General features: G+C 44.1%; 1 protein-coding gene across 1 annotated transcript in view; it reads right to left on the reverse strand.

The window, feature by feature from the left end:
• Positions 1-27,918, reverse strand: part of SNX9 (sorting nexin 9) — a 270,467-nt gene that overhangs the window by 147,540 nt on the left and 95,009 nt on the right. The window contains exon 3 of the mRNA XM_073671526.1: positions 898-972. Coding sequence (XP_073527627.1) covers positions 898-972 — 75 coding nt within the window. The remainder of the gene's footprint in view (positions 1-897; positions 973-27,918) is intronic.

Genomic DNA, 27,918 nt, shown 5'->3' on the forward strand with positions numbered 1-27,918 from the left:
GCTGGAGGGGAAGAAAGAAAACTCTTCAGTTGAAGATAGGAAAAGTGAAGATTATCGGGGAGTTGATATATAGCAGATAATTCGTCAAACGTCATGATAGAACTAGTTGAAAAAATAGATTGCAAATTAGAAATGCCGTAATCTTCCCAACGGCGGAATTTTTCTTTCTATTGATCTATGCCCCACAGCAAATGAACTATTGGGTACTTATTATATATCCCTGAGTCTGTTTTTCTGTAATCATGTTTTTTGATCTATACATCTATGCATTTTTAATATAAATTAAATGAATTATTTTAAAAGGATTATATGGTTGTTCACTGTTTATCTGAGCGAGTCTTGTATTTAAGATTAATGAATAACCCATTATAAATATACTATACTATTTCTAGATAGCGGTGTTGCCTTACAAGAACTATACAGTGACTTAGGGACACAAATGCTTTCCACACCTGCTTAAAACTTTTTGCACAATAGTTTATACATTAGGACTATTGTTCATGGTGAATATGAGGTCTTAAGCACAACAGAATCTAAATTTGTCTTTAGGGACTGGTTTCTAAAATGTTTGCAAAGTATCACTTGTCATTACGTACCATTTGCAAAATTCAGACTGGATTAACATTAGATAGGTTCTCAGCAATAAGAATCGCCTTATAGTGGCTACCAGGTACACATGAATTGGCCAATTTATGCGCTACGTATTATCAGTTATTCCTATTTTCTAGAGCAGTAATGCAATTCAAATTTCATATATTTCATGTTTGCAGCGTAACAGAGTGCTACTTTATTTGTTGGTTATATAGGGAGATGGCTACTCTTAGCAAGCACCGGTACACATTTGTTTTCTGTTTGGAAGTGATGGTCAGTCTTTTCAGATTTGTAAATTTCACTTACCTCAACATAATCTGATGGTACAAGACCCAAATCACCTTGGGTGTTCTTTGCTTCTATCCATCCTCCACCAATGTCCTGTAAGAGATTACATAAACTGGAGTGTGACATTTACACAAAACCTCAAATTTACAACATAATTACATACAAAGGTTTCTACATGGCATAGTATAGCAGAGACTTGTTTGAGAAACTTGAAGTACTGGCTTTAGGAACCAGATCTTTTAAGAATTAATAAAATGCCAGAGTACTTTTTGGAACAAAAGGCACCAATTATATAACTGGTTATTTTTAATACAATTTTTTCACTTCTTTAGTGAAAAGAAAAGATAGCAGACTACAACATATAGTATAAAACACAAACAATAACCAAAGGCCATGAGAACATCAATCTTGGTCCCATCAGTTATAGCCCACAAATACACAATAGATAGAATGCATGCAGGCATATATATGCCAAAATGTGGACAAGATGAAAGGGTCAGGAGAAAGGCAGAGAAAGTAAAACTAGCAAAGGATTGTGGAGACCGCCAAGGAAGAACCGGACGAAAATAATTAAAACTGCTAAGTTGGTATATTAAAAAACAAGGTAAGATACTACAAAACAGCCTGCGTTACAATATAACTTAAAAATTGCAGAAACCGTTCAAGAGCAAAGCTAATACTAGTTCTTTGAGAAAATACCTTTAGGCTGTGTGCCCACTATGCGTTTAACAAGCGTTTCCGCAGCGGCAGAAAAGCTTAAAAAAATGCTTGGTAGAAGGTCTGCAATGTTCCCCAATGATAATCTGCATGTGCTGTGCACATGCTGCGGAAATTTCCGCTGCGGATTATCTGCAGCACTACCAATTATTTTGCGTAAACGCGGCGTTTTCGCCGCCATTGACTTGCATTGGAGAGCATGGATTCCGCATCACTGCATCTGCAGATGCGGAATTCATGCATTTCAATGTGCGGATGGTACCTGGGTGTGGAGGAGAGGAGACTCTCTTCCGGACCCAGATACCATAGTACCTGTAAAAAAAAAGAATAAAATAAAAAATTTATATTATACTTACCTTTTGATGGCCCCCGGTCTCCATAGCGATGTGTCTCGGTTTGCCGGCAACTCGCGATGGTCTGAAAGGGACCTGCTGTGACGTCATTTAGTCATGTGATGGGTCACGCGACCGCTGAGATCGGGAGGTCCTTTAGTCTACCGAGAGCTGCCGGCAAGCCGAGACGCAGCGGATAAAGACTCCGGGGGCCATCGGAAGGCAAGTATAGATTTATTTTTATTATTTTTTACCATTTTACCATGTCGTTTGCATGGATTTATTTAGTGTGACCAAGCACTTTCCAAGTGATGCTAAAAGCGCTTGGAAAGCGCTTGTCAACCCGCATGCGGAAACGCATGTGAAGAATGCTTCACATCCACATGTCACGGGCAGGAAAAACACATGTACAATAAGCATGTACAATCAGCATGTACAATCCGCATGCTTTTTTCTGCCAGGGAGATGCAGAAACGCTCAGGAAAAAATCCTGAGCATTTCTGCATCGTGGGCACATAGCCTTAACACGTTTTATGAGGACCTGTTAGCTTTCCAGATATGTCCATTTTAGTACATACAGTTGAAACCAGAAGTTACATACACATATGCATGTTTTTCTCAATATCTGACATTAAATCAGAATAAACCTTTCCCGTTTTAGGTCAATTAGGATTACCATAATTTTTAATAATTGCCAAATGCCAGAATAATGAGAGAGAGCGAATGTTTTAAGCCATTTTTATTACTTACTGCAAAGTCAAAAGTTTACAGACACTAAGATTACTATGCCTGGACTGCCCATATGATGATGTCATGTGTTTGGAAGCTTCTGAGTTAATTAGAGACACACCTGTGGATGTATTTTAATGCACACCTGAAACACACTGCTTCTTTAGTATCATGGGAAAGTCTAAAGAAATCAGCCAAGATATTAGGAAAAGAATTGTGGACTTGAACAAGTCTGGCTCATCCTTGAGTACAATTTCCAGATACCTGAAGGTGCCTCGTTTATCTGTACAAACCATTATACGCAAGTACAAACAAGATGGGAATGTCCAGCCATCATACCGCCCAGGAAGGAGACGGTTTCAGTGTCCAGAGATGTACGTGCTTTGGTCCGAAATTCGCTTTTGTCCTTGGGATGATGGCGGAAGCTGTTGAGATTGTGTCAATATCCACAGTGAAAGGTTATCAACATGAGCCAACAGGCCACTCTGCCAAGAAGAAGCCATTACTCCAAAAGAAACATGAAAAAGCCAGATTAATGTTTGTAAATGCACACAGGAACAAAGTCCTTAATTTTTGGAGACTTATCCTGTAGTCTGATGAAACTAAAATTTAACGTTTTGGGTATAATGACCATCATTCTGTATGGAGGAAAAAGGGAGAAGCTTGAAAGCCTAAGAACACCATCCCAACCGTGAAATAAGGGGGTGGCAGCATCATGTTGTGGGGTTGTTTTGCTGCAGGAGGAACTGGTGCACTTCACAAAATAGATGGCATCATGAGAAAAGAAGATTATGTGGCAATACTGAAGCAACATCTCAAGACATCAGCCAGGAAATTAAAGCTTGGGCCAAAATGGGTCTTCCAAATGGACAATGACCCGAAGAATACTGCCAAAATGGTAACAAAGTAGCTTAAGGATAACAAAGTCAATGTTTTGGAGTGGCCATCACAAAGCCCTGATCTCAATCCTATTGAAAATTTTATGGCCAAAGCTGAAAAGGCAAGTGTGAGCACGGCAACCTACAAACCTGGATCAGTTACACCAGATTTGTCGGGAGGGATGGGCCCAAATGTCAACCAACTAATGAGAGAAGCTTGTGGAAGGATATCCCAAACGTTTGACCCAAGTCATTCAGTTTAAGGGCAATGGTATCAAATACTAATGAAATGTATGTAAACTTTTGACTTTGCAGGAAGTAATAAAAATGCCTTAAAACATTCTCTCTCTCTCATTATTCTGGCATTTGCCAAATATTAAAAATTATGGTAATCCTAATTGACCTAAAACGGGAAAGGTTTATTCTGATTTCAAGTCAGATATTGAGAAAAACATGCATGTATGTCTTTTATATAGTGTATGTAAAAACTGTTTTTCAACTCTAGTTGTATTCCAAATGAAATAAAATTTTTAAACCATTTTTAGAGCAACTCCTCCATTATTACCGTGAGAGGCTCCAGAATTAAAATACCATGGGAAAGAAAAATGTTTGCTAAAACAGACATGTCAGGAGTGGTAATACTAATTCTAGAAACGAAAGATAAAAGTAAACAAGAGATATAGTTGCCTTCATCGTTTCCAATACTTGCCATGCACATGAGAAATTTATCAGATTAACCTTCCCTAGATTGTTCAGTAATTTTTTTTTTTACTACAGTTTAACTCCAAATTTACGGGGAGGAACCGTGGGGGGCACTCTTTCTGGTGCTCTGCTTACATATTCATCTGCATGCTCTTATGACGGGATTCTGATTCTTCAGAATCAGACCTGCCTCCTATTTTACCTAGCCCCGCACTACTAGTTGCATTATATAAAAAAGGAGGCAGATCAGTGAAGGCACAGTGAGCGGTCATAAGAGCATACAGTTGAATATGTAAGCAGAGCACAAGATAGAGCGCCCCCCAAAGGCCACTCCAGAGCATTAGCATATCATTATCTCCAAACTGAAATTAAAGATTACACAAGAACCACAGGACAGATATCAACCAAGGTATCATTTTAATCAGTGTAACGGCGCCCACCTGACAGTGTATGTAGTTTACTGAGCACAATCCTGCTGACAGGAGCGCTTTAAAGTTTGAAAATATCCTTTTTTAAAATCTTTGGTTTATTTCTGGTAATTTTTTAGTTGATTTAATAATTAAATGCAAAATATATCAATCTAAATTTACAACTAGCAAAGTACAACAGCTCACCACTGTGCTCGTGCTGGTGGCCGTGTTTTGCCAGCCCTTTAAATTCCTTCTTGCACTGTGAGCAAGCAGCGTTTACTATTGAACGCTGTGGCACATGCTTTGAAGTTACATCCTGATGCTGGCCAGTGCTAGCATTTAGACATACTTTGTGGGTGTAGCTCCCATTCCACGGATGAAGACCGCTGCAGCAGCCCCACTGTCTCCTGTGATGGCCATGCTCCGGCCCCACTGTCTCCTGTGATGGCCATGATCCGGCCCCACTGTCGCCTGTGATGGCCATGCTCCGGCCCCACTGTCGCCTGTGATGGCCATGCTCCGGCCCCACTGTCTCCTGTGATGGCCATGATCCGGCCCCACTGTCGCCTGTGATGGCCATGCTCCGGCCCCACTGTCGCCTGTGATGGCCATGCTCCGGCCCCACTGTCGCCTGTGATGGCCATGCTCCGGCCCCACTGTCGCCTGTGATGGCCATGCTCCGGCCCCACTGTCGCCTGTGATGGCCATGCTCCGGCCCCACTGTCGCCTGTGATGGCCATGCTCCGGCCCCACTGTCGCCTGTGATGGCCATGCTCCGGCCCCACTGTCGCCTGTGATGGCCATGCTCCGGCCCCACTGTCGCCTGTGATGGCCATGCTCCGGCCCCACTGTCACCTGTGATGGCCATGCTCCGGCCCCACTGTCGCCTGTGATGGCCATGCTCCGGCCCCACTGTCGCCTGTGATGGCCATGCTCCGGCCCCACTGTCGCCTGTGATGGCCATGCTCCGGCCCCACTGTCGCCTGTGATGGCCATGCTCCGGCCCCACTGTCTCCTGTGATGGATATAATAAGACCTTACTGTCTCCGGTGATGGCCATGCTCCAGCTCCACCGTCTCCTGTGATGTATATGCTCCAGCTCCACCGTCTCCTGTGATGTATATGCTCCAGCTCCACCGTCTCCTGTGATGTATATGCTCCAGCTCCACCGTCTCTTGTGATGTACAGTACAGACCAAAATTTTGGACACACCTTCTCATTTAAAGATTTTTCTGTATTTTCATGACTATGAAAATTGTACATTCACACTGAAGGCATCAAAACTATGAATTAACACATGTGGAATTATATACTTAACAAAAAAGTGTGAAACAACTGAAAATATGTCTTATATTCTAGGCTCTTCAAAGTGGCCACCTTTTGCTTTGATGACCGCTTTGCACACTCTTGGCATTCTCTTGATGGGCTTCAAGAGGTAGTCACCGGAAATGGTTTTCACTTCACAGGTGTGCCCTGTCCGGTTTAATAAGTGGGATTTCTTGCCTTATAAATGGGGTTGGGACCATCAGTTGTGTTGTGCAGAACTCTGGTGGATACACAGCTGATAGTCCTACTGAATAGACTGTTAGAATTTGTATTATGGCAAGAAAAAAGAAGCTAAGTAAAGAAAAAACGAGTGGCCATCATTACTTTAAGAAATGAAGGTCAGTCAGTCCGAAAAATTGGGAAAACTTTGAAAGTGTCCCCAAGTGCAGTTGTAAAAACCATCAATCGCTACAAAGAAACTGGCTCACATGAGGACCGCCCCAGGAAAGCAAGACCAAGAGTACCCTCTGCTTCTGAGGATAAGTTTATCCGAGTCACCAGCCTCAGAAATCACAGGTTAACAGCAGCTCAGATTAGAGACCAGTTCAGTGCCACACAGAGTTCTAGCAGCAGACACATCTCTTCAAAAACTATTAAAAGGAGACTTTGTGCAGCAGGCCTTCATGGTAAAATAGCTGCTAGGAAACCACTGCTAAGGACAGGCAACAAGCAGAAGAGACTTGTTTGGGCTAAAGAACACAAGAAATGGACATTAGACCAGTGGAAATCTGTGCTTTGGTCTGATGAGTCCAAATTTGAGATCTTTGGTTCCAACCACCGTGTCTTTGTGCGACGCAGAAAAGGTGAATGGATGGACTCTACATGCCTGGTTCCCACCATGAAGCATGGAGGAGGAGGTGTGATGGTGTGGGGGTGCTTTGCTGGTGACACTGTTGGGGATTTACTCAGAATTGAAGGCATACTGAACCAGCATGACTACCACAGCATCTTGCAGCGGCATGCTATTCCATCCGGTTTGCGTTTAGTTGGACCATCATTTATTTTTCAACAGGACAATGACCCCAAACACACCTCCAGGCTGTGAAAGGGCTATTTGAACAAGAGGGAGAGTGATGGGGTGCTACGCCAGATGACCTGGCCTCCACAGTCACCAGACCTGAACCCAATCGAGATGGTTTGGGGTGAGCTGGACTGCAGAGTGAAGGCTAAAGGGCCAACAAGTGCTAAGCATCTCTGGGAACTCCTTCAAGATTGTTGGAAGACCATTTCCGGTGACTACCTCTTGAAGCTCATCAAGAGAATGCCAAGAGTGTGCAAAGCAGTCATCAAAGCAAAAGGTGGCTACTTTGAAGAACCTAGAATATAAGACATATTTTCAGTTGTTTCACACTTTTTTGTTAAGTAGATAATTCCACATGTGTTAATTCATAGTTTTGATGCCTTCAGTGTGAATGTACAATTTCCATAGTCAAGAAAATACAGAAAAATCTTTAAATGAGAAGGTGTGTCCAAACTTTTGGTCTGTACTGTATATGCTCCAGCTCCACAGTCTCCTGTGATGTATATGCTCCAGCTCCACCGTCTCCTGTGATGTGTATGCTCCAGCTCTACAGTCTCCTGTGATGTGTATGCTCCAGCTCCGTCTCCTTTGATGTATATGCTCCAGCTCCACCATCTACTGTGATGTATATGCTCCAGCTCCACCGTCTCCTCTGATGTATATGATCCAGCTCCACCGTCTACTTTGATGTATATGCTCCAGCTCCGTCTCCTGTGATATACAGTACAGACCAAAAGTTTGGACACACCTTCTCATTTAAAGATTTTTCTGTATTTTCATGACTATGAAAATTGTACATTCACACTGAAGGCATCAAAACTATGAATTAACACATGTGGAATTATATACTTAACAAAAAAGTGTGAAACAACTGAAAATATGTCTTATATTCTAGGTTCTTCAAAGTAGCCACCTTTTGCTTTGATGACTGCTTTGTACACTCTTGGCATTCTCTTGATGAGCTTCAAGAGGTAGTCACGGGAAATGGTCTTCCAACAATCTTGAAGGAGTTCCCAGAGATGCTTAGCACTTGTTGGCCCTTTTGCCTTCACTCTGCGGTCCAGCTCACCCCAAACCATCTTGATTCGGTTCAGGTCTGGTGACTGTGGAGGCCAGGTCATCTGGCGTAGCACCCCATCACTCTCCTTCTTGGTCAAATAGCCCTTACACATCCTGGAGGTGTGTTTGGGGTCATTGTCCTGTTGAAAAATAAATGATGGTCCAATTAAACGCAAACCGGATGGAATAGCATGCCACTGCAAGATGCTGTGGTAGCCATGCTGGTTCAATATGAACGCAAAATTGGCTGGAATTGAGAGCGGACGCCATGTCGCGTTTGGAGAGCCCCTGATGTGCCTCAACAGTGGAAACCCCCCCCACAAGTGACCCCATTTTGGAAACTACACCCCTCAAGGATTTTATCAAGGGTGTGGCAAGACGACTCGCTGGGCTCTCTCAGAGGCAGACTCAGGACACATGTTCTCAGGTTACCTTTCTGCTGGTTTATTATCTGGCATAAACTCATGCAGGGTTCCGCAGGAAAAATAAACAAGACCCCCCCTGGGTTAAACGGGAAAACAAAACAAAGTATAGCTCAGTCCATAGGTGAGCGGGTTCCGCCCGCTCTCAGTAGCATAAACTGTACAGGTAACAAGCTCTGCAGCTTCCACAATACTGTCTGGAGACTTCACTCTCCAGACCACACTCCAGAGAAAAAAAAAAAAAGGACTGAGCTTTTACACATTGCTCAGCCACACCCTGAGGGGAGGTAGGGGGAATGGCGTCCCGCCCTCTTTGCCATTCCCATAAAACCGCACACCCTTTAACAGAGTAAACCTACCAGCATATAACACGCTGGTAGAAAAATAAAGTAGGTCTTAGTTCACACAGGAGAGCATCCTGAGTGACACATACCTCCCCTCACATATAAAACCAGTGACACTGTCACAAGGGGTATAGTGAACATTTTGAACCCAGAGGTACGACAGAATTTGATAACATTAGGTCATCATATTGAATAAGTTGTCTTTAGTCTTGAGCAAGAGCTCGCTACTTGAGTTTGCATCAGGTACTCAGGTATGCACCATGTATCACGGGTGCTCAAGTGACATGCTCGAGTCCCCGCTCGCATGCTTCATGGTTATTAGACACCCCAAAAAAAACATGAGGTGATCGCTCGTGTATGGCAGGCAATCCCCGCGAGTTTTTTTTGGCCACGAAGCAGATGGGGCAGAGACTCGAGCATGTCACTCGAGCACCCGCGATACTCAGTGGATACTCGAGCACCCGATGCAAACTCAAGTAGGGAGCACTTGTGCTCGACACTAGTCGCCATATGGTCATCTTTTTTTTTTTTTACTTTTGAAAAAAATCCCTAGACAACCTTAACACAATCCTATTCCTAAAGTTTATTATTTTTTACGCCGTTCCTCGTGTGGTATAAGTGATTAGACGACTTTATTCTTCGGGTCAGTGCGATTACAGCGATACCAGAATCATATCGGGTTTTTATGATTGATAGCTGTCAGATTCTAAAAGACACATTTTTTTGCAAAATCTAGTTTTTGCATCGCCTTATTTTGAGAGCTATAATTTTTCCATATTTTGGTCGACAGAGTCATATGACTGCTTGTTTTTTTGCGGAATGACTTGACGTTTTTATTGGTGCCATTTTCAGGCACTTGACATTTTTTGATCGCTTTCTATTCCAATTTTTTGGAGGCAGAATAAACAAAAACCAGGAATTCCAGAATTTAATTATGGGTTTTTTTTATGCTGGTCTGCGTGTGGTAAAATTGATAAGATAGCTTTATTCTTCGGGTTAGTACGTTTACAGTGGTACCACATTTATATAGTTTTTCTATGTTTTGGAACTTATACACAATAAAAGCTATTTTATAGAAAAAAATATTCTGTTGCATCGTTTCATTCTGAGAGCTATAACTTTTTTATTTTTCGGCTGATGGAGCTGTATGGCGGCTTGTTTTTTTGCGGGACAAGATGACGTTTTCAGCGGTACCATTTTTATTTATTTTCGTCTTTTTGATCGCGTTTTATTCCATTTTTTGTTTGGCGGTATGATGATAAAAAACGAAGCAAAAAACAATGATTTATTTATTTTTATTTTACAGTGTTCACTAAAGGGGTTAACTAGTGGGAGAGTTTTATAGGTCAGGTCGTTTCGGACGCGGCAATACCAAATGTGTACTTTTATTGGTTTTTTTTTTTCCATAATATTTATTGATGGGTACATTATATTTTTATTTTTGGTTTATTATTTTTTTTTTATATTTCTACAATTTTTTTTTTTTTTTTTTAACACTTTTTGGACTTTCATTCTGTGTCCCACTCTGGGACTTTCACTTTTTTTATTCTGATCACCTGTATAGCACAGGAATGCAGCACCATTCCTGTGCTATACAGGCGGTCAGTGCTGCACAGGGAGAAGATAGTTTGGTCATGCACTGCGCATGACCAAAGAATTTTCCTGCTTACTGGTGACCCGGATGTTGTCATGACGACATCGGGTCGTCATGGCAACATCCGGGAAGCCGCGGCAGACAGCGCTGGACGCCGGAAGAGAAATTGAGTATCCCGATCACCTCCCCTTGCCACCGCAATGCTGCAATCGACTTTGATCGCAGCATTGAGGGGGTTAATGTTCCGGGAGCGGTGCGGGACCGCTCCCTGCACATAGTACCAGGTGTCAGCTGTGATAATCAGCTGACACCCGGCGGTGTTCGCCCTGCACCGCTTGTGTGCGGGCGCGATCGCCGTATGAGCTAATAATACGTCATTAGTCCAATCGGCCCAGGTCACCATAACGTACTATTAGGTCATACGTCAGAAAGGGGTCAACATCTCACAGCTGGTTCGTTAGCCACTACGTCCCCCCTGATCAGCATTCAGGAGCACTTTGGACGCAGCGTATTTTTGTTGAGCACAAAACGCTGTGTTCTAATGCCGCACTTTTGTTGCCGCTACATGTGAATCCACCGCATATAATGATGCTTCAAAATTTCCAGCGGAGACTAGCGTGTCCGCAAAAGAAATTGACATGCTGCGGGTGAGTTTGGGTACGTGGCCACGGTCAGGAGCCGCTGTGTGTTTATACAGCATCAAACCCGCAGTGTCCAGATGTTATAGCATAGTGTATGGGATCTCTAGAAATCCCATGTTCACTATGCATGCATCAGAAGCTGCAAATCACCTGTGGACACTGACATGTGGCGCGTCTTTCAGGACCGCACCAAATTCGCTTGTGGAGTTGCTAGTCGCTTTTTTCACAAAAATTATGTTTTAGCCCCAATTTTTTTTTTTATTTTCACAAGGGTTAGAGGAGAAAATGGACCCCAAAAACTTTTGCGCAATTTCTCTAGAGTACGCGATACCCCATATGTGGGGAAAATACAGTGTTTGGGCGCACGGCAGGGTTCAGAAAGGAAGTAGCACTGTGTGACTTTCTGAACGCAAAATTAGCTGGAATTGAGAGCGGACGCCATGTCGCGTTTGGAGAGCCGCTGATGTGCCTAAATAGTGGAAACCCCCCACAAGTGACCCCATTTTGGAAACTACATCCCTCAAGGATTTCATCAAGGGGGGGTATAGTGAACATTTTGAACCCAGAGGTATGACACAGAAATTGATAACATTAGGTCATCACATTGAATAAGTTGTCATTAGTCTTGAGCGCAAGTGCACCATGTATCGCGGATGTTTGAGTGACATACTTGAGTCCCCGCCCCGCATGTTTCACCGTTGTTAGACACCCAAAAAAAAACATGCGGAGATCGCTTGTGCATGGCAGGCAATCCCCGCAAGTTTTTTTGGGCCGCAAAGCATATGGGGAGGTGACTCGAGCATGTCACTCGAACACCCGTGATACTAGGTGCATACACAAGTACCCGATACAAACTCAAGTAGCGAGAACTTGCGCTCAACACTAGTCGCCATAATTTTCGTTTTTTACTTTTGAAAAAATCCCAACCCTAGCACAGCCCTAACCTTAACCCTAGAGGTTATTTTTTACCCCCTTCCTCATGCAGTATAAGTGATTAGACGACTTTATTCTTCGGGTCGGTGCGATTACAGCGATATTAGATTCATATCGGGTTTTTATGATTGACAGCTGTCACACATTAAAAACCCTTTTTTGCAAAGACTAGTTTTTGCATCGCCATATTTTGAGAGCTATCATTTTTCCATATTTCGGCCGACAGTCATGTAAGGGCTTGTTTTTTGCGGGACAAGATGACGTTTTTATTGGTGCCATTTTCAGGCATGTGACATTTTTTGATCACTTCCTATTCCGATTTTTGGGAGGCAAAATAAACAAAAACCAACAATTCAGGAATTGTTTTTTAGTTTTTTTTATGCCGTTCCGCGTGTGATAAAATTGATAAGGCAGAGTTATTATTCGGGTCAGTACGTTTACAGCGATACCCTATTTATATTGTTTTTTTATGTTTTGACGCTTTTACACAATAAAAACTGAGAGAAAAAATAATTGTTTTTGCATCGCTTGATTCTGAGAGCTATAACTTTTTTATTTTTCGGCTGGAGCGCTATGGCGGCTTGTTTTTTACGGGACAAGATGACGTTTTCAGCGGTACCATATTTATTTACATTCGTCATTTTGATCGCGTTTTATTCCATTTTTTGTTTGGCGGCATGATGATAAAGCACCGTTTTTTGTTCCCTTTTTATTTTTTTTACCGTGTAAACTAAAGAGGTTAACCAGCGGGACAGTTTTATAGGTTAGGTCGCTCCGGACGCAGCAATACCAAATATGTGTACTTTTATTGTTTGTTTTTTTTCCATAATAATATTTATTGATGGGTACATTATATTTTTATTTTTTGGGGATTATTATTTTTTTTTATATATTTTTGTACTTTTACAAATTGTCCCACTATGGGACTTTCACTTTTTACATTCAGATCGCCTGTACAGCATAGAGAGCAGCAGTATCCCTGTGCTATCCATGCTGTCAGTGCTGCACAGGCATTAGATACTTTGATCACGCACTGCACATGACCAAAGTAACTTCCTGCCTCCTGGTGACCCGGATATTGTCATGACGACATCGGGTCACCATGACAACATCCGGCACACGGCCACAGACACCGCGGAACCCCGGAGAGGAGTTAAGTATCGACGTTTACCTCCCCTTGCCCCCACAATGCTGCAATCGACTTTGATCACAGCATTGCGGGGTTAATGTGCCGGGAGCGGTGCGGTACCGCTTCTAGCACATAGCAACGGGTGTCAGCTATAACTATCATCAGCGATCGCATTCTGCATAATAGTACGTCCATGGTCCAATAGGCCCAGGGCACAGGGACGTACTTTTACCACAAATGTCGGAAAGGAGTTAAAAATTATATTGATTGTTTTTTTGTTTTATTTAGTATATATTAAAAACTGTATACTTTCATTGATGGTCTGACAATGCAATAGATTTGTACTGCAGTGCATCAGACCTGTCTACTGCTTGCCTGGCTGGCTACTGTAGCTGACAAATCCCAAGGTCATTAATCGGCCTCAGATTGCTAAGGCAACCATCAGTACGCCACAAGGTTCTGATGGGGTTTAAGAAGGAGCCTCCTCACTCTGTTAACCATGTAGATGATGCTTTTGCTATCGTCAGCGGCATCTAGGGGTTTAATCTTTGTAGCAAGGTGTTTGCTCTGAGAGCTGGCTCTGATCATCTCTGTGAGATCACTGACAAAGTCATAGCCAAGTAAGCAGTCTGAACCATACTCCTTCACTGTGATTAGTCAGTAGCCTTCATTGACATGTCACAGTTTAGTGACAGTTTAACCCCTTAGTGACCAATAGACGACTTTTTACTGACCTGGGATAAAAGAGACTAGCGTTCCCTGACAGATGACAATCCTGTAGCTGTCACCTGTACACTATAGCTGACAACTTGCTGCATCAGCCATGATCAGTGTTGACACCAACAATGGACGTTTAACCCCTTAGATTCTGCAGTCAATAGTGACTACAGAATCTAAATATTTAACAGAGTGTGAGGGCTCCCTCTTTAGGCTGTGTGCCCACGATGCGTTTTTAAGCGTTTCCGCAGCGGCAAAAATGCTTCAGAAACCCTTAAAAAACGCATGGTAGAAGGTCTGCCATGTTCCCCAATGATAATCCGCATGTGCTGTGCACATGCTGCAGAAATTTCCGCTGCGGATTATCATTGCGGAAAAAAACGCAGCACTACCAATTATTTTGCGGAAGTGCTGCGTTTTCACCGCCATTGACTTGCATTAGAACGCGCCAATTCCGCAAGACTGCATCTGTACTTGCGTAATTGGCGCGTTCTAATGTGCGGATGGTACCCGGGTGGAGAGGAGAGTCTCATCCACACCCAGCTGTAAAAAAAGAATAAAATAAAAAATAAATATATACTTACCTTCTGGCAGCCCGCGCTGCGCTCCTCCTTGCTTCCCGACACTTCACGATGGAATGAAGGACCTGCGCTGATGTCAGTCATGTGACGGGTCACGCGACGCTGACGTCGGCAGGTCCTTCACTCTACCGCTGCCGGCAGCCGGGACGGTGAAGCAAGACAGTGCGGGCCATCGGAGGGTAAGTATATATATATTTTTTTATTTTTTGACATTCTCTCGGGTCACACTATATAAATCCATGCTGTTTGCATGGATTTATATAGTGTGACCAAGTTGTCAAGCACTTTCCAAGTGATGCTAAAATCGCTTGGAAAGCGCTTGTCAACCCGCATGCGGAAATGCAAGTGAAGAACGCTTCACATCCGCATATCCCTGGCAGGAAAAACACATGTACAATCCGCATGTGCAATCCGCATGTGCAATCCGCATGCGTTTTTTTCTGCCAGGGAGATGCACATAGCCTTAACCTCAGCGGCACCCTGTGGTCCTGATTTTTGCTATGGCAGGTAACTACCAAATAACGGCCTTAGAGTCTGCCGGTTATAGTGACCTGTTGATAAGTTATCAAAATTTAGCTGGTAAAAATAAACTTTTTCATTCTTGTCAAGCCACTTTCCATTACTTCTTGAAAAGAACTAGAAGGATTAATGAACTCCCCAAAAGCAGTTTTGAATACGTTGAGGGGTGCAGTTTTTAAAATGGTATGACTTTTGGGTGGTTTCCAACATATAGGATCTCCAAAGTCACTTCAAAACTGAAAAGTTCCCTATAAAAATGATTTTGTAAATTTCCTTGAAAAAATGAAAAAATGACTGCTACATTTTGAAACCTTCTAAAATACTAACAAAATAAAACAACACTTTACAAATGGTGCTGTGTAAAGCAGAGATGAGGGAAATGTTATTTATTAATGTTTTTGTGTGGTATGACTACTGGGATTAAAGGGAAAGTAATTCAAAGATTGAAAATTGCAATTTTTAAAACATTTTTGTCAAATTTCTGATATTTTTATAAAGAAACGTAAAACATATCAACCTAAATTTACCATTACTATAAAGTATCATGTGTCACAAAAAAACTGTCTCAAAATCAATAGGATATGTTGAAGTATTCCAGAGTAATTACTACATAAAGTGACACTGGTCAGATTTAAAAAAATTGGTCGGGTCACTAAGGGGTTAAAAAAATCACGTACATGTACATGGGAATGAGAAAAAACTGTACAGTAATGGGATCTTCTGTTAAGAGGCTAAAGTAGGTGAACCCATCAGCAGGTTTTTACAATGAAATCTGAGAGAGGCATAGATATAAATGCAGAGAGCCTGATACCAGAGATGTGTCTTTTACTGGACTGATTGGTGTAGTTTGGATAGAATCCCTGTTTTCTTTCTTGTAAATGTAGCAGTGGTCAGAATGCTGAGCTGTATGTAACCTCGTCCACACCCTGATTGACAGGTTCCTGTGTATACTGTACATGGTCGGCAAGCTGCCAATCAGTGGTGGGGGTGGGATTACTCAGATTAACTGGATTGCCCTGAACGTGATATCTAGCCCTCTAGTGAAACTCCTGTTGATAAAACACTGATTGTTTTGAAACTACAGTATACAGCCTAGTAAGTGGTACATTGCTGGAATCAGGGTATCTATCCCCACATTATGCTGCTATCAGATTAAATTGCAAAAACCTGCTGAAAGATTATCTTTAAATGGGGATTATAAACTATGGGAAGTAAAACCAGTAACACCAATATTTTTGCTCTGGGTGCCTTTCTAAATTATCTTATTATACTATGATCTTATTCCACTATGAAAAAATAGGAAACATAAAAAAAGAGTGAAATAGATGGTAAATGAATATAAAGATAATTAACACATAAAATACAATTTTTGTGGTTAAAAAAAAAAAACATTTTGATGTTCATAAGAAAAAGATCAAGATGTCAACTGCTAAGAATGTAACCTTCCAGTGCAGTGAAATAATTGGCATACTTGTTTAACCCTTTTTCGACGTGGTACATAATCGCACGCATCACGTCGGCAACCCCTGTTCAGCGCGGCCTCCGGCGCTGAGCCCGCACGGAATCGGGCACGTCAGCTGATTTATACAGCTGACATGTGCCCGCAACAGCCGCGGGTGAAATCGCGATCCACCCGCAGCTGTTAACCAGTTTAATGCCGATGTCAATCTCTGACAGCTGCATTTAACATCGCCGCACCTGATGTGCGGCATTAGCCCCGCCCATCGGTGACCCGGTCACGTGATCGCGGGTCACCGATGCGTGGGCATGACAACTCGGGGTCTGCAGCAGACCCCAGTGGTTGTCATGTGCTGATCGCTATGAGCGCCACCTAGACGCCGCTCATAGCACATGAGCAGTTCTACTACATAGAGGCGATCTGCTAATCGCCTCTATGTAGCAGAGGCAATCGGACTGCTGCAGCTTCTAGTCTCCTATAGAGACTATTGAAGGAAGCAAAAAGTGTAAAAAAAAATGTTGTTAAAAATACTAAAAAAAAATCTAAAAGTTTAAAATCACCCCCCTTTTGCCCAATTCAAAATAAAATAAAAAATAAACCCCACGCACACATTTGGTATCACTACGTTCAGAATCGCCCGATCAATATAAAAAAATTATTAATCCGATCGGTAAACGGCGTAACGAGAAAAAAAAAATCCAAAAATGCCAGAATTAAGTTTTTTTGGTCGCCACAACATTGCAATAAAATGCAATAACGAGCGATCAAAACATTGCATCTACCCCAAAATGATATCAATAAAAACGTCAGCCCGGCGCGCAAAAATAACCCCTCACCCAGCCCCAGATCCCGAAAAATGGAGCCGCAACGGGTCTCGGAAAATGTCGCCATTTTTTTAGCAAACTTTGTAATTTTTTTTCACCACTTAAATAAAAAAGAACCTATACATGTTTGGTGTCTACAAACTCGTAATGACCTGGAGAATAATAATGGCCGGTCAGTTTTAGCATTCAGTGAACGTAGTAGAAAACAAACTGTGGAATTGCATTTCTTTTGCAATTTCACCGCACATGGAATTTTTTTCCTGTTTTCTGATACACAATATGGTAAAACCAGTGATGACGTTTAAAAGTACAACTCGTCCCGCAAAAAATAAGCCCTCACAGCCATATTGAATGAAAAACAAAAAAGTTCTGACTGTGGAAAGAAGGGGAGCAAAAAACGAAAACGCAAAAACGGAAAATGCTCCGGTCATGAAGGGGTTAAAGGGTTTGCCCAGAACCTAACCGGATACTTTAATCAATAGGGGAGTGTTGGGGGTCCGACATCCCACCGATCAAATGTAACAAATGCTGGCAGCGTCCGAAAGTAAGCAGAACACAGCAGCCCCATACTTCACTTGATGGATAGGTTATACATTTTAAGGATGTAAACAAACCATTTAATATGTTTTAACTGTAAAAACTGGACAACCAAGAACTGCAACACAAAAGTGTAACCATTTCCAGTAAAATGTATAAGGCCACATAGCAACACAACTGTTTAAAAATCACAACAAAATACGCAGGGTAACTCAGAATTAGCACAATTAAAATAATGCAGAGTGACTATTTTTTATATATGATCATTTATATTGGGCTAAGAGGTGGACATATCTTAAAGGACTTCTATATACTAAGTGATGCTGTTGGATCAGTTTTGAATTTGACTGAGCACCTATTACAGAAAGAGAATCAAACTTGTTTAAGCACTTTCTGGCAAACACAAGTTTCAAGGATGTGTAATTTATTAGGCTGTGTGCCCACTATGCGTTTAAGTGTTTCCGCAGCGGCAATTCCGCCGCAGAAAAGCTTAAAAAATTCTTGGTAGAAGCCCTGCCATGTTCCCCAATGATAATCCGCATGTGCTGTGCACATGCTGCGGAAATTTCCGCTGCGGATTATCATTCGGAAAAATCCACAGCACTACCAATTATTTTTGCGTAATCGCGGCGTTTTCGCCACCATTGACTTGCATTGAATCGCTTAATATCCGCATGACTACATGTGCACATGCGGATATTAAGCGATTCAATGTGCGGATGGTACCCGGTTCTGGAGAAGAGGAGACTTTCCTCCAGACAAGGGTACCATAGTACCTGTAAAAAAAAAAAGAATTAAAAAAAATAATACATTATACTCACCTTCCGATGTCCCCTGGTCTCCTGTATGATGCGTCCTGGCTTCCCGGCGGCTCGCGATGGTGTAAAAGGACCTGCCATGACATCATTTAGACGTGTGACCTATCACATGACTAAATGACGTCATGGAAGGTCCTTTTAGACCACCGCAAGCCGCCCAACACACCAGACGAGACCGGGGCCCATCGGAAGGCGAGTATAATATTTATTTTTTACCATTCTTTTAGTATAACTTGGTCACACTATATAAATCCATGCAGGTTGCAAGCACTTTCTGAGTGATGCTAAAATCGCTTGGAAAGCGCTTGACAACCCGCTTCACTTCACTTACGCTTGTCCCTGGCAGGAAAAAAGCATGTACAATCCGCATGCGTTTATTCTGCCAGGGAGATGTAGAAATGCTTAGGAAAAATCCGGAGCATTTCTGCATCGTGGGCACATAGCCTTAGGCAGCATGCAGTTTCCATACAATGAATGTTTTATCACCGGAAGATTATCACTAGCCAGACTACATATCCCTTGTGTCAAGTGGTCCGACACACCTGCTCCTGTGATAAGCAGCTCACTGTTTATAGACAATGTACACAGAAAGCTGTGGTGTGATTGGTGCTTTCTTTCTGAGCTCTGCTACATGCTACATCAAATATCTGTCACATCTGCTGCACCCAGTAAATTAAGTGATACATCATTGGAATCAGGATCTCTTTTCCTACATTATGTTACCAAGATGATTCAGCAAAAACCTGGTGACAGATTCCCTTTAATTTGCAAATACAAATGACTCCCTAATTAATGCGTTCAAGGGAAAACGTTGTATATTGGGAACTGCAGGATATGATGTCACCACCACCAGTTAGGCTATGTGCCCACGTTGCGGAACTGAAGCATATTTTTTACGCTTCTCCCTGGCGGGAAAATCGCATGCGGATTTTACATGCGGTTTTCCCGCCAGGTAGAAGCGTTTGTGAGGCGTCTTTGCATGCATTTCCGCATGCGGGTTATCAAGCACTTCTCCAAGTGATTTAAACATCACTTGGAAAAGTGCTTGACAACTTGTTCACACTATATAAATCCATGCAACTGGCATGGATTTATATAGTGTGACCAAGTAATAGTTAAAAAAAAAAAAGAATCAAAATGATAAAAAATAAATTAATAAAGTGTATACTCACCTTCCGATGCATTCTCTGCCCCGTCCGGAGTCTTGAGCGGCTCACGCTGTTGTGTGCAGGACCTTCGGTGACGTCATTGAGTCATGTGATGGGTCACATGACTCAATGACGTGGCAGGTCCTTCACACAACAGCGCGACGGCGGGAAAACATCGGGAAGACATCAGAAGATAAGTATAAACTTTATTTTTTTACAGGTTCTTTGGTACCCAGGTCTGGATGAGAGTCTCCTCTCCTCCAGACTTGGGTACCATCCGCACATTGATTCCGCTGCGCTTCCGCAAAATTAATGAACATGCTGCGGATTTTTGGCCGCAGCATATACGCTGCGGAAAAATCCGCAGCATGGGCATTGACATTGCGGAATGCCATTGGGGACCATGGGGTGCGGATATACATGCGTTTTACAAGCGTTTACGCTGCGGAAATTCTGCAGCATATACGCTTGTAATACGCAACGTGGGCACGCAGCCTAACAGCGTAAATGTACGCCTACTTTTCTTCAGCAGGGACAGGGAAGATGGTTAAAATTGATGGGAAGATGGACGGAGCCAAATACAGGACCATTCTGGAAGAAAACCTGTTGGAGTCTGCAAAAGACCTGAGACTGGGACAGAGATTTATCTTCCAACAAGACAATGATCCCAAACATATAGCAAAATCTACAATGGAATGGTTCAAAAATAAAGGTATCCAGGTGTTAGAATGGCCAGGTGTTAGAATGGTCAAAGTCCAGACCTGAATCCAATCGAGAATCTGTGGAAAGAGCTGAAAACTGCTGTTCACAAACGCCCTCCATCCAACCTCACTGAGCTCGAGCTGTTTTGCAAAATAGAATGGGCAAGAATTTCAGCCTCTCGATGTGCAAAACTGATAGAGACATACCCCAAGCAACTTGCAGCTGTAATCGCAGCAAAAGGTGTCGCTGCAAAGTATTAACTCAAGGGGGTCGAATAATATTGCACGCCCCACTTTTCAGTTTTTAAATTGTTAAAGTTTAAAATATCCAATAAATTTCGTTCCACTTAATGATTGTGTCCCACTTGTTGTTGATTCCTCCCCCCAAAATTAGAATTTTATATCTTTATGTTTGAAGCCAGAAATGTGGCAAAAGGTAGAAAAGTTCAAGTGGGCTAAATACGTTCACAAGGCACTGTATCAGTGATCACTAGTGTTGAGCATTCCGATACTGAAATATCGGGTATCGGCCGATATTCGCGGTATCGGAATTCCGATACTTAATTCCGATACTTTTGCAATATCGTATACCGGAATCGGAAGTTCCCATAATGCAATGAGCCATTTTCATTTTATTATGAGGATCCTAAGAAGTGTGGGCACATCCTGTTAGGCATGTAGGCATCTTAACTAATGGCATGGCTGTGATTGGCTGCTGAAATGATGTCATGATGCACTATAAAAGCCGCCGCCGCCATTTTGAGCTCACTCTGCTGTGAATTCAGTTAGGGATGGGACGCTGTTGTTCTGAGGGACAGTTTTAGCTACTTATTTGGTCTATTCTGCTTTACCCAAGCTACTTTATAAATCGCCGTGCCTTGCAGTGCTAGTGCACAGTTCTCTGTGCTGTTCACCACTGTCTGCAAAGTCTCTGTGTGTGAGTGCAGCTCACGCTGTAGTGTGTACTTCAGCCACGTCTGGTTGTAGTGCACTCAGTGTGTGTCACTGCCTCATACATTGTCCTTTTTTGCCAATTCATAATTTTTCCTGATATCTCCTATTAGTGTGGTGGTTCCATCCGTATTCAGCTAAATTGGTTCCAAACACACTATATAGGAGAAGATAGAGAAATTTTTTTGGTCTTGCAGCGCTAGTGCACAGTGCTCTGCATCTGCACTGTTCACCGCTGTCTGCAAGGTCTGTGTGTGTGAGTGCAGCTCACCCTGTAGTGTGTGCTTCAGCCACGTCTGGTTGTAGTGCGCTTAGCGTGCGTCACTGCCTCATACATTGTCCTTTTTTGCCAATTCATAATTTTTCCTGATTTCTCCTATTAGTGTGGTGGTTCCATCCGTATTCAGCTAAATTGGTTCCAAACACACTATATAGGAGTAGTTAGAGGAGCCTTTCTGCAGCATTGTGCCCTGCAGCTCCAGCCAGATTAGTATTAGCCTATTTTTTGCAGCCTCATCTATTGCATTGTAGGTTACCTTCCTACATTGTAATAGCTACAAAAAGTTTGTGTTACTATCGGTATTACATCTTTGGGCACATCCAGTGTCTTTTTGTGACAAAAAAAAAAACCTAAATAAAGTTCACCAAACACTCCACTTTACAGTTGTGTAGGCCACATTAGCTCATATTAAAGTCTAGTCCACACTTTATAAAATTCGTGTTTCTTATACCTGTTAGCAGCTGTTCAGGAATAAGCACACTAAGCCCTTAGTACTTTTCTGCCTATCTTTATCAGTCTACCAAGATGAAGAAGGCAGGGAGTAAGGCATGTGGGCGTGGTCGTGGGCGTGGAGTTTCTGCAGGGAGAGGACGTGAGGATTCTGTGCCTGCAGGGAGAGGACGTGGGGATTCTGTGCCTGCTGCGGGCACCAGTGACTCAGCATCCCCCAGTTTTACCAGGGAACAGTCCTTTATGCGCAGCTTTGTAGGAGCTAGCCGTACCCCACTGCTGCGGGAGTACCAAATTGAAGCCGTTGTCGGATGGATGGCAGCTAACGCATCGACTTCAATTAGTTCCAGATCCTCTCAGGTCCTGAGCACTGAAAGCACCCATCTGTCTCTTCACCACCTGCCAAATTGCCCAGGCAGTCAGAGAGCCCTGGACAGGAGCCATCTCTACTTCTGTTCTCTGAATCTCTTGGCTTGGAAAGAGGGGGCCAGCCAATCAGAATTCGAGAATTTGAAGAAGAGGTAGTATGCAGTGATGCGCAACCGTTTTCGTTTTGTCTCTCTGAATCTGAAGAGGCAGGTGGGCCAGTGCCTATGGTCAGCAGCACACCTCAGTACGCATCTGATGATGAGACTCAGGTGCCACTTTCTGGTGCGTACTATGCTGTCGAGACTACCCAGGAGAAGCAGTTGTTTGAAGAGGGTGGTGTAGATGATGAGGTCCTTGACCTATCATGGCGTGCGGGACAGGAAGGTGGTGGGAGCAGCTCTGAGGAAGAGATTCCCCGAACAGCCCAAAAAGGTGGGAGAGGAAGGGGGCAGACTTGGTTGCCTGTAGCCTCCACTTCAGCACCCATTAGGAGCATGGCTCTTCCAAAATCCAAAGCGGGCGCTCCCAAGACTTGCAGTGCCTGGTCCTTTTTTGACACAGTTGCAGATGACATTTGCTTTGTCAAATGCAAGCTGTGTAATCAGAAGGTGAAAAGAGGGAAAAGTGTCAGCAACCTCAATACCACAAATATGTGGAAACATGTGTGGACCAAGCACATGGTGGAGTTACAAAAACACACTGAAGACCTAGGCCAACCTACAGCGCCACCTACCACCTCTTCAGCTCGTGTTGTAGCCTCTTCCTCCAGCTCACACACAGCTGGTTCGGCTTCCTCACAGGATCGCCATGGAAGAATCTCTGGCACTGTTGTACACAGACACAGTGTAATTCCACCCACAGCACCACTTTCCCAGTCATCCTCACACTCCCAGGCCAGTCTACAGCCATCGTTAGCACAGGCATGGGAGAAAAGGCGCCCATACTCGGCAAACCACCCCCGAGCACAGGCTCTGAATGCTGGCATTGCTAAACTACTGGCCCTTGAAATGCTATCATTCAGGCTGGTGGAGACTGACACCTTCCGTAACTTTATGGCATTGGCAGTTCCACAATACAACGTGCCCAGCCGCTTTTATTTCAGCAGGCAAGCCGTCCCTGCCCTGCAACATCATGTGGAGGGAAAAATTAAACATGTGCTACAAAACGCCGTCAGTAGCAAGGTCCACCTGACCACCGATGCGTGGACCAGTAAGCATGGACAGGGACGATACCTTTCCCTCACTGCCCATTGGGTAAATGTTGTGGAGCCGGGTACAGATCTTGAGAGTGGCGCTGTACGTGTTCTGCCAACTCCAAGGATTGCAGGAATCCAGTCTGTACACATTGACTCCTCCTCATACTCCAGTTCCTCTGAATCAGCGCTGCAGGAGCCGTCACGGTCTACCCCCACGTCGACCCGTGAACGTTACCTGTTATGATGACCAATATGAGCACAGCCGTGGCCAAACGTCAACAGGCCGTATTAAAATTAATTTCTTTGGGGAATCGAAGCCACACAGCGCAGGAGCTCTGGAATGCCATCAAGCAGCAGAGCGACGTGTGGTTTGTGCCAGCGAATCTCCAGCCAGGCATGGTAGTGTGTGACAATGGCCGAAATCTGGTGGCAGCTCTGGGCCTAGGCAACCTCACTCGCATCCCATGTCTGGCACATGTGCTCAACTTGGTCGTGCAGAGTTTTTTGAGGGACTATCCGGATCTTGATGCACTGCTTCACAAGGTCCGCATAGAGTGCGCTCACTTGTGGCGTTCCAGCAATGCAAGATCACGCATTGCAGCTCTGCAGCGCCGATTACGTCTTCCGGAACATCGCATCATATGTGACCTACCCACCAGGTGGATTCAACGTTACATATGTTGGAGAGGTTGTGTGAGCAGCAGGCAGCAGTAATGGAGTACCAGCTGCAGCAGGCGCAAACAAGTCGCAGTGCGCGCCGTTCACACTTCACCACCACTGAGTGGGCCTCTATGAAGGACATTTGCCACGTTTTGTGTGCCTTCGATTATTCCACGTGGATGGCGAGTGCAGATGATGCACTAGTCAGCATGACTATCCCCCTTATCTGCCTGCTTGAAAAAACACTGCAAGCACTAAGGGACGAGGTTTTGGAAGAGGTGGAGGATGAGGAGTCACAAATGCCATCTGCTTCTCTACAGTCTGCGCAACGTGGTTCCTCACAAAGGCCTAGGCAGGGGACACTTTGTGAGGAGGAAGAGGAGGAGTCAATGGATGAGGAAGACATCTGTCCAGAGGAGGGAGGTACACAATGCTCTAGTAGTCAGTATCTAGAGCGAGGGTGGGGTGATGCAGAGCAGGCAGAGATCACGCCTCAAGCAGGGGACAGCGTTTCTTGGCCAGTTGGCAGTCTGCAGCACATGGTTGATTTCATGCTGCAGTGCCTGAGAAACGACCGCCGCATCGCCCACATTCTCAACACGGCTGATTATTGGGTGTCCACCCTCCTAGATCCTCACTACCGGGACAACTTACAAAGCCTCATAACACCGTTGAACCGGGAGCGTAAAATGCGGGAGTACCAAGACGCACTGGTGCATTCCATCATGTTCTCCATTCCAACCGAGAGCAGTGCTGCTAGTGCTTTACAAAGTAGCTCAGTGCGTCGAGGCAGTGGAGGAAGCTCTGCACAAAGAGGTAGCAGAAGCAGCGCCTCAGCACAAGGCAAGACCAGTATGGCCGAAATGTGGCAAAGTTTTGTGTCCCCGCCGCCACAAATGTCTACACCATCAGAGACGGTGTTAGAACCTTGCTCTTAGTTTTTTTTTCCTTTGCTGGTCACATGACCTTGTTGGCCTATTTAAGCCTGCTCCGCCCTTCTGGCTTTGCTGGACTTCATTGTATATCTACTTTCTAGCTAGCCTGTGCTCTGTGTCTTGCTCTGTTAGTTTGCTTGGTCTACTGACCTCTATGTTCTATATATTTTGTTTGTTCGTCTGTCTGCTACTATTTCTGTTAGGAGGTGTCCCATATTCCTCCCAGTCCTCCGTACAGACTAGCTTAGGACTTTAGCAGGTCTGATCGCAGGATCAGGTCCCCTGTTACATCGTAGGGATTAAGCTGAGTTCTATCGTAGGGACAGATCTCCTCTCTTTCCTTAGCTCTGGTAGCAGAACATAACAGACGGCTCCAGTCAGCAGGAGGCAACGTTTCCGTCAGATGGTGACAGACTACATGTCTTGCCCTCTTAGTGTACTCCCAGACGGCTCTTCTCCCTTCAAGTTTTGGGTCTGTAAGCTGGATACATGGCCAGAGCTTAGTCAGTATGCATTGGAGGTGCTAGCTTGCCCTGCTGCTAGTGTATTATCGGAACGCGTCTTTAGTGCCGCAGGTGGTGTACTAACAGACCGTCGCATGCGACTATCCTCTGATAACGTTGACCGGCTTACTTTTCTCAAAATGAACAAGGCCTGGATCTCTCATGAATTTGCCAGTCCTCTTTCAGAATAAATAATTGGTTGGCAACAGTATCCAGGTCTCCTGTTCTGTTCATGTTTCTACCACCTGAACTGTAATCCCTGAGCTCCAACACCGCCAGTTGGCGCTCGGAAGTGCCGTCTGCACAGTCAACACTTGCTGCCGTGTTATTGGGGTTCAGTAACGTCAGCTGTTCCCCTGCTGTGCGGACGGCAAATTCTCCTGCTTTGTCCACATCCACTGTACTAATGATTTAAAACTTGCTCCAATTACACCTCTGGCTCCTCTGTTTTTAGTATTTACCCTGGGCTCCAATACCGCTAGTTACTGCTCAGAAGTGCCGTCTGCACAGTCAACGCTTGCTCCAGTGTTATTGGGGTTCAGTAACGTCAGCTGTTCCCCTGCTGTGCGGACGGCAATTTCTCCTGCTCTGTCCACATTCTCACTACTACAGATTTTAAAGTTGCTCCAATTACACCTCTGGCTCCTCTGTTTTCAGTATTATCCCTGAGCTCCAACACCGCTAGTTGCTGCTCAGAAGTGCTGTCTGCACAGTCAACGCTTGCTCCAGTGTTATTGGGGTTCAGTAACGTCAGCTGATCCCCAGCTGTGTGTCCGGCAAATTCTCCTGCTTTGTCCACATCCACTGTACTACTGATTTAAATCCTCCTCCAAATACACCTCTGGCTCCACTCTGTTTTTAGTATTTACCCTGGGTTCCAGCACGCCAGCTGTTTCCAGGTAGTGTCAACATCACTTTGCCTCCAATGCGTTGTCCTGTCGTGTTGCAGTCGGGTTAGCCGACTCTAAGGTGCCTGCAGTTTAGGTGACTTCTATGTGGGCTGCGGGATCTGGCAATGAAGGCTGGTTCCATAGTGCCAATAGGACAAGCACCCCCTGTAGGACTGTTGGTTTTGGTAACTGCGGCCGGCTCGCGGCCTTGAACTTTTTTTTACATGGGTACCTTCTGCTACCCATCCGGGTTCCAGTACCGTCAGCTGGTTCTCGGCAGTGCCTTTGGATTAGGTGCCTCCTTCTCGGTATCCAAGTTCCACCAACGTCTGCTGGTCCTTGGTAGTGCTTTCTGGCACAGGTACCGCCTACTTAGTAACCGAGTTCCAGTACCGTCAGCTGGTCTTCGGCAGTTCCATTGGCTCTTGTACCTTCTGCTACCCATCCGGGTTCCAGTATCGTCAGCTGCTCCTCGGTAGTTCCTCAGCCTTCTTGTACCTTCTGCTACATTTCCAAGTTCAAGCTTTTTGAAATGGTTCTTGGTAATCACTCTGGATCTCCCTGACGAGGACCCTGAAGACCAACCCTAAGAAGACGAGGACCCCGAAGACGAGGACCCTGAAGACCACCCCGAAGAAGACGAGGACCCTGAAGACCACCCCGAAGAAGACGAGGACCCTGAAGACGAGGACTCCCGAAGACGACGACCCTGAAGACCACCCCGAAGAAGACCAAGAAGATGACCCTGAAGAAGTTGACCAAGAGGACAAAGAAGAGAAGACAAGCACCAAGATACAGAAGAACAAGAGACAGAAAACCAAGAAGCAGAAATACAAGAAGCTGCAGAACAAAAAGCGGAAGAACATTAAGCATAAGACTAAAAATCAGAACAAAAGATAATATCTAAATTATAAGCAGAAGATGACTAAGCAGTGTATGGGGGTGAGTCCGTTCCTCCTCGTGGTGCCCCTGGAAAAGACCTGCTGCTGCAGGCCAAACTGAACGCGGACAAATCCTGTTGTAAATGTTTTGTGACGGGCAGAACGAAAGGTGTAATGTCCAACCTTTTATAGATAACAACTACAGGAATGCCTGTCACAAATAAGAATATGATGAAGAAGAAGAATATGAAGAATGTAAAAAAAAAGAATAATACGAAGAAGGTGAAGAAGACGAAGATGAAGAAGGTGAAGAAGAAGTGGATGAAAAAGATGCTGAGGATGATGAAGGAGAAAGTGTGGGAGAAGTAAAAAAGAAGGTGAAGA

This window comes from Phyllobates terribilis, unplaced genomic scaffold (assembly GCF_046119375.1).
Source record: "Phyllobates terribilis strain yellow unplaced genomic scaffold, ASM4611937v1 Scaffold_3__8_contigs__length_932513732, whole genome shotgun sequence".
Lineage (NCBI taxonomy): Eukaryota > Metazoa > Chordata > Amphibia > Anura > Dendrobatidae > Phyllobates > Phyllobates terribilis.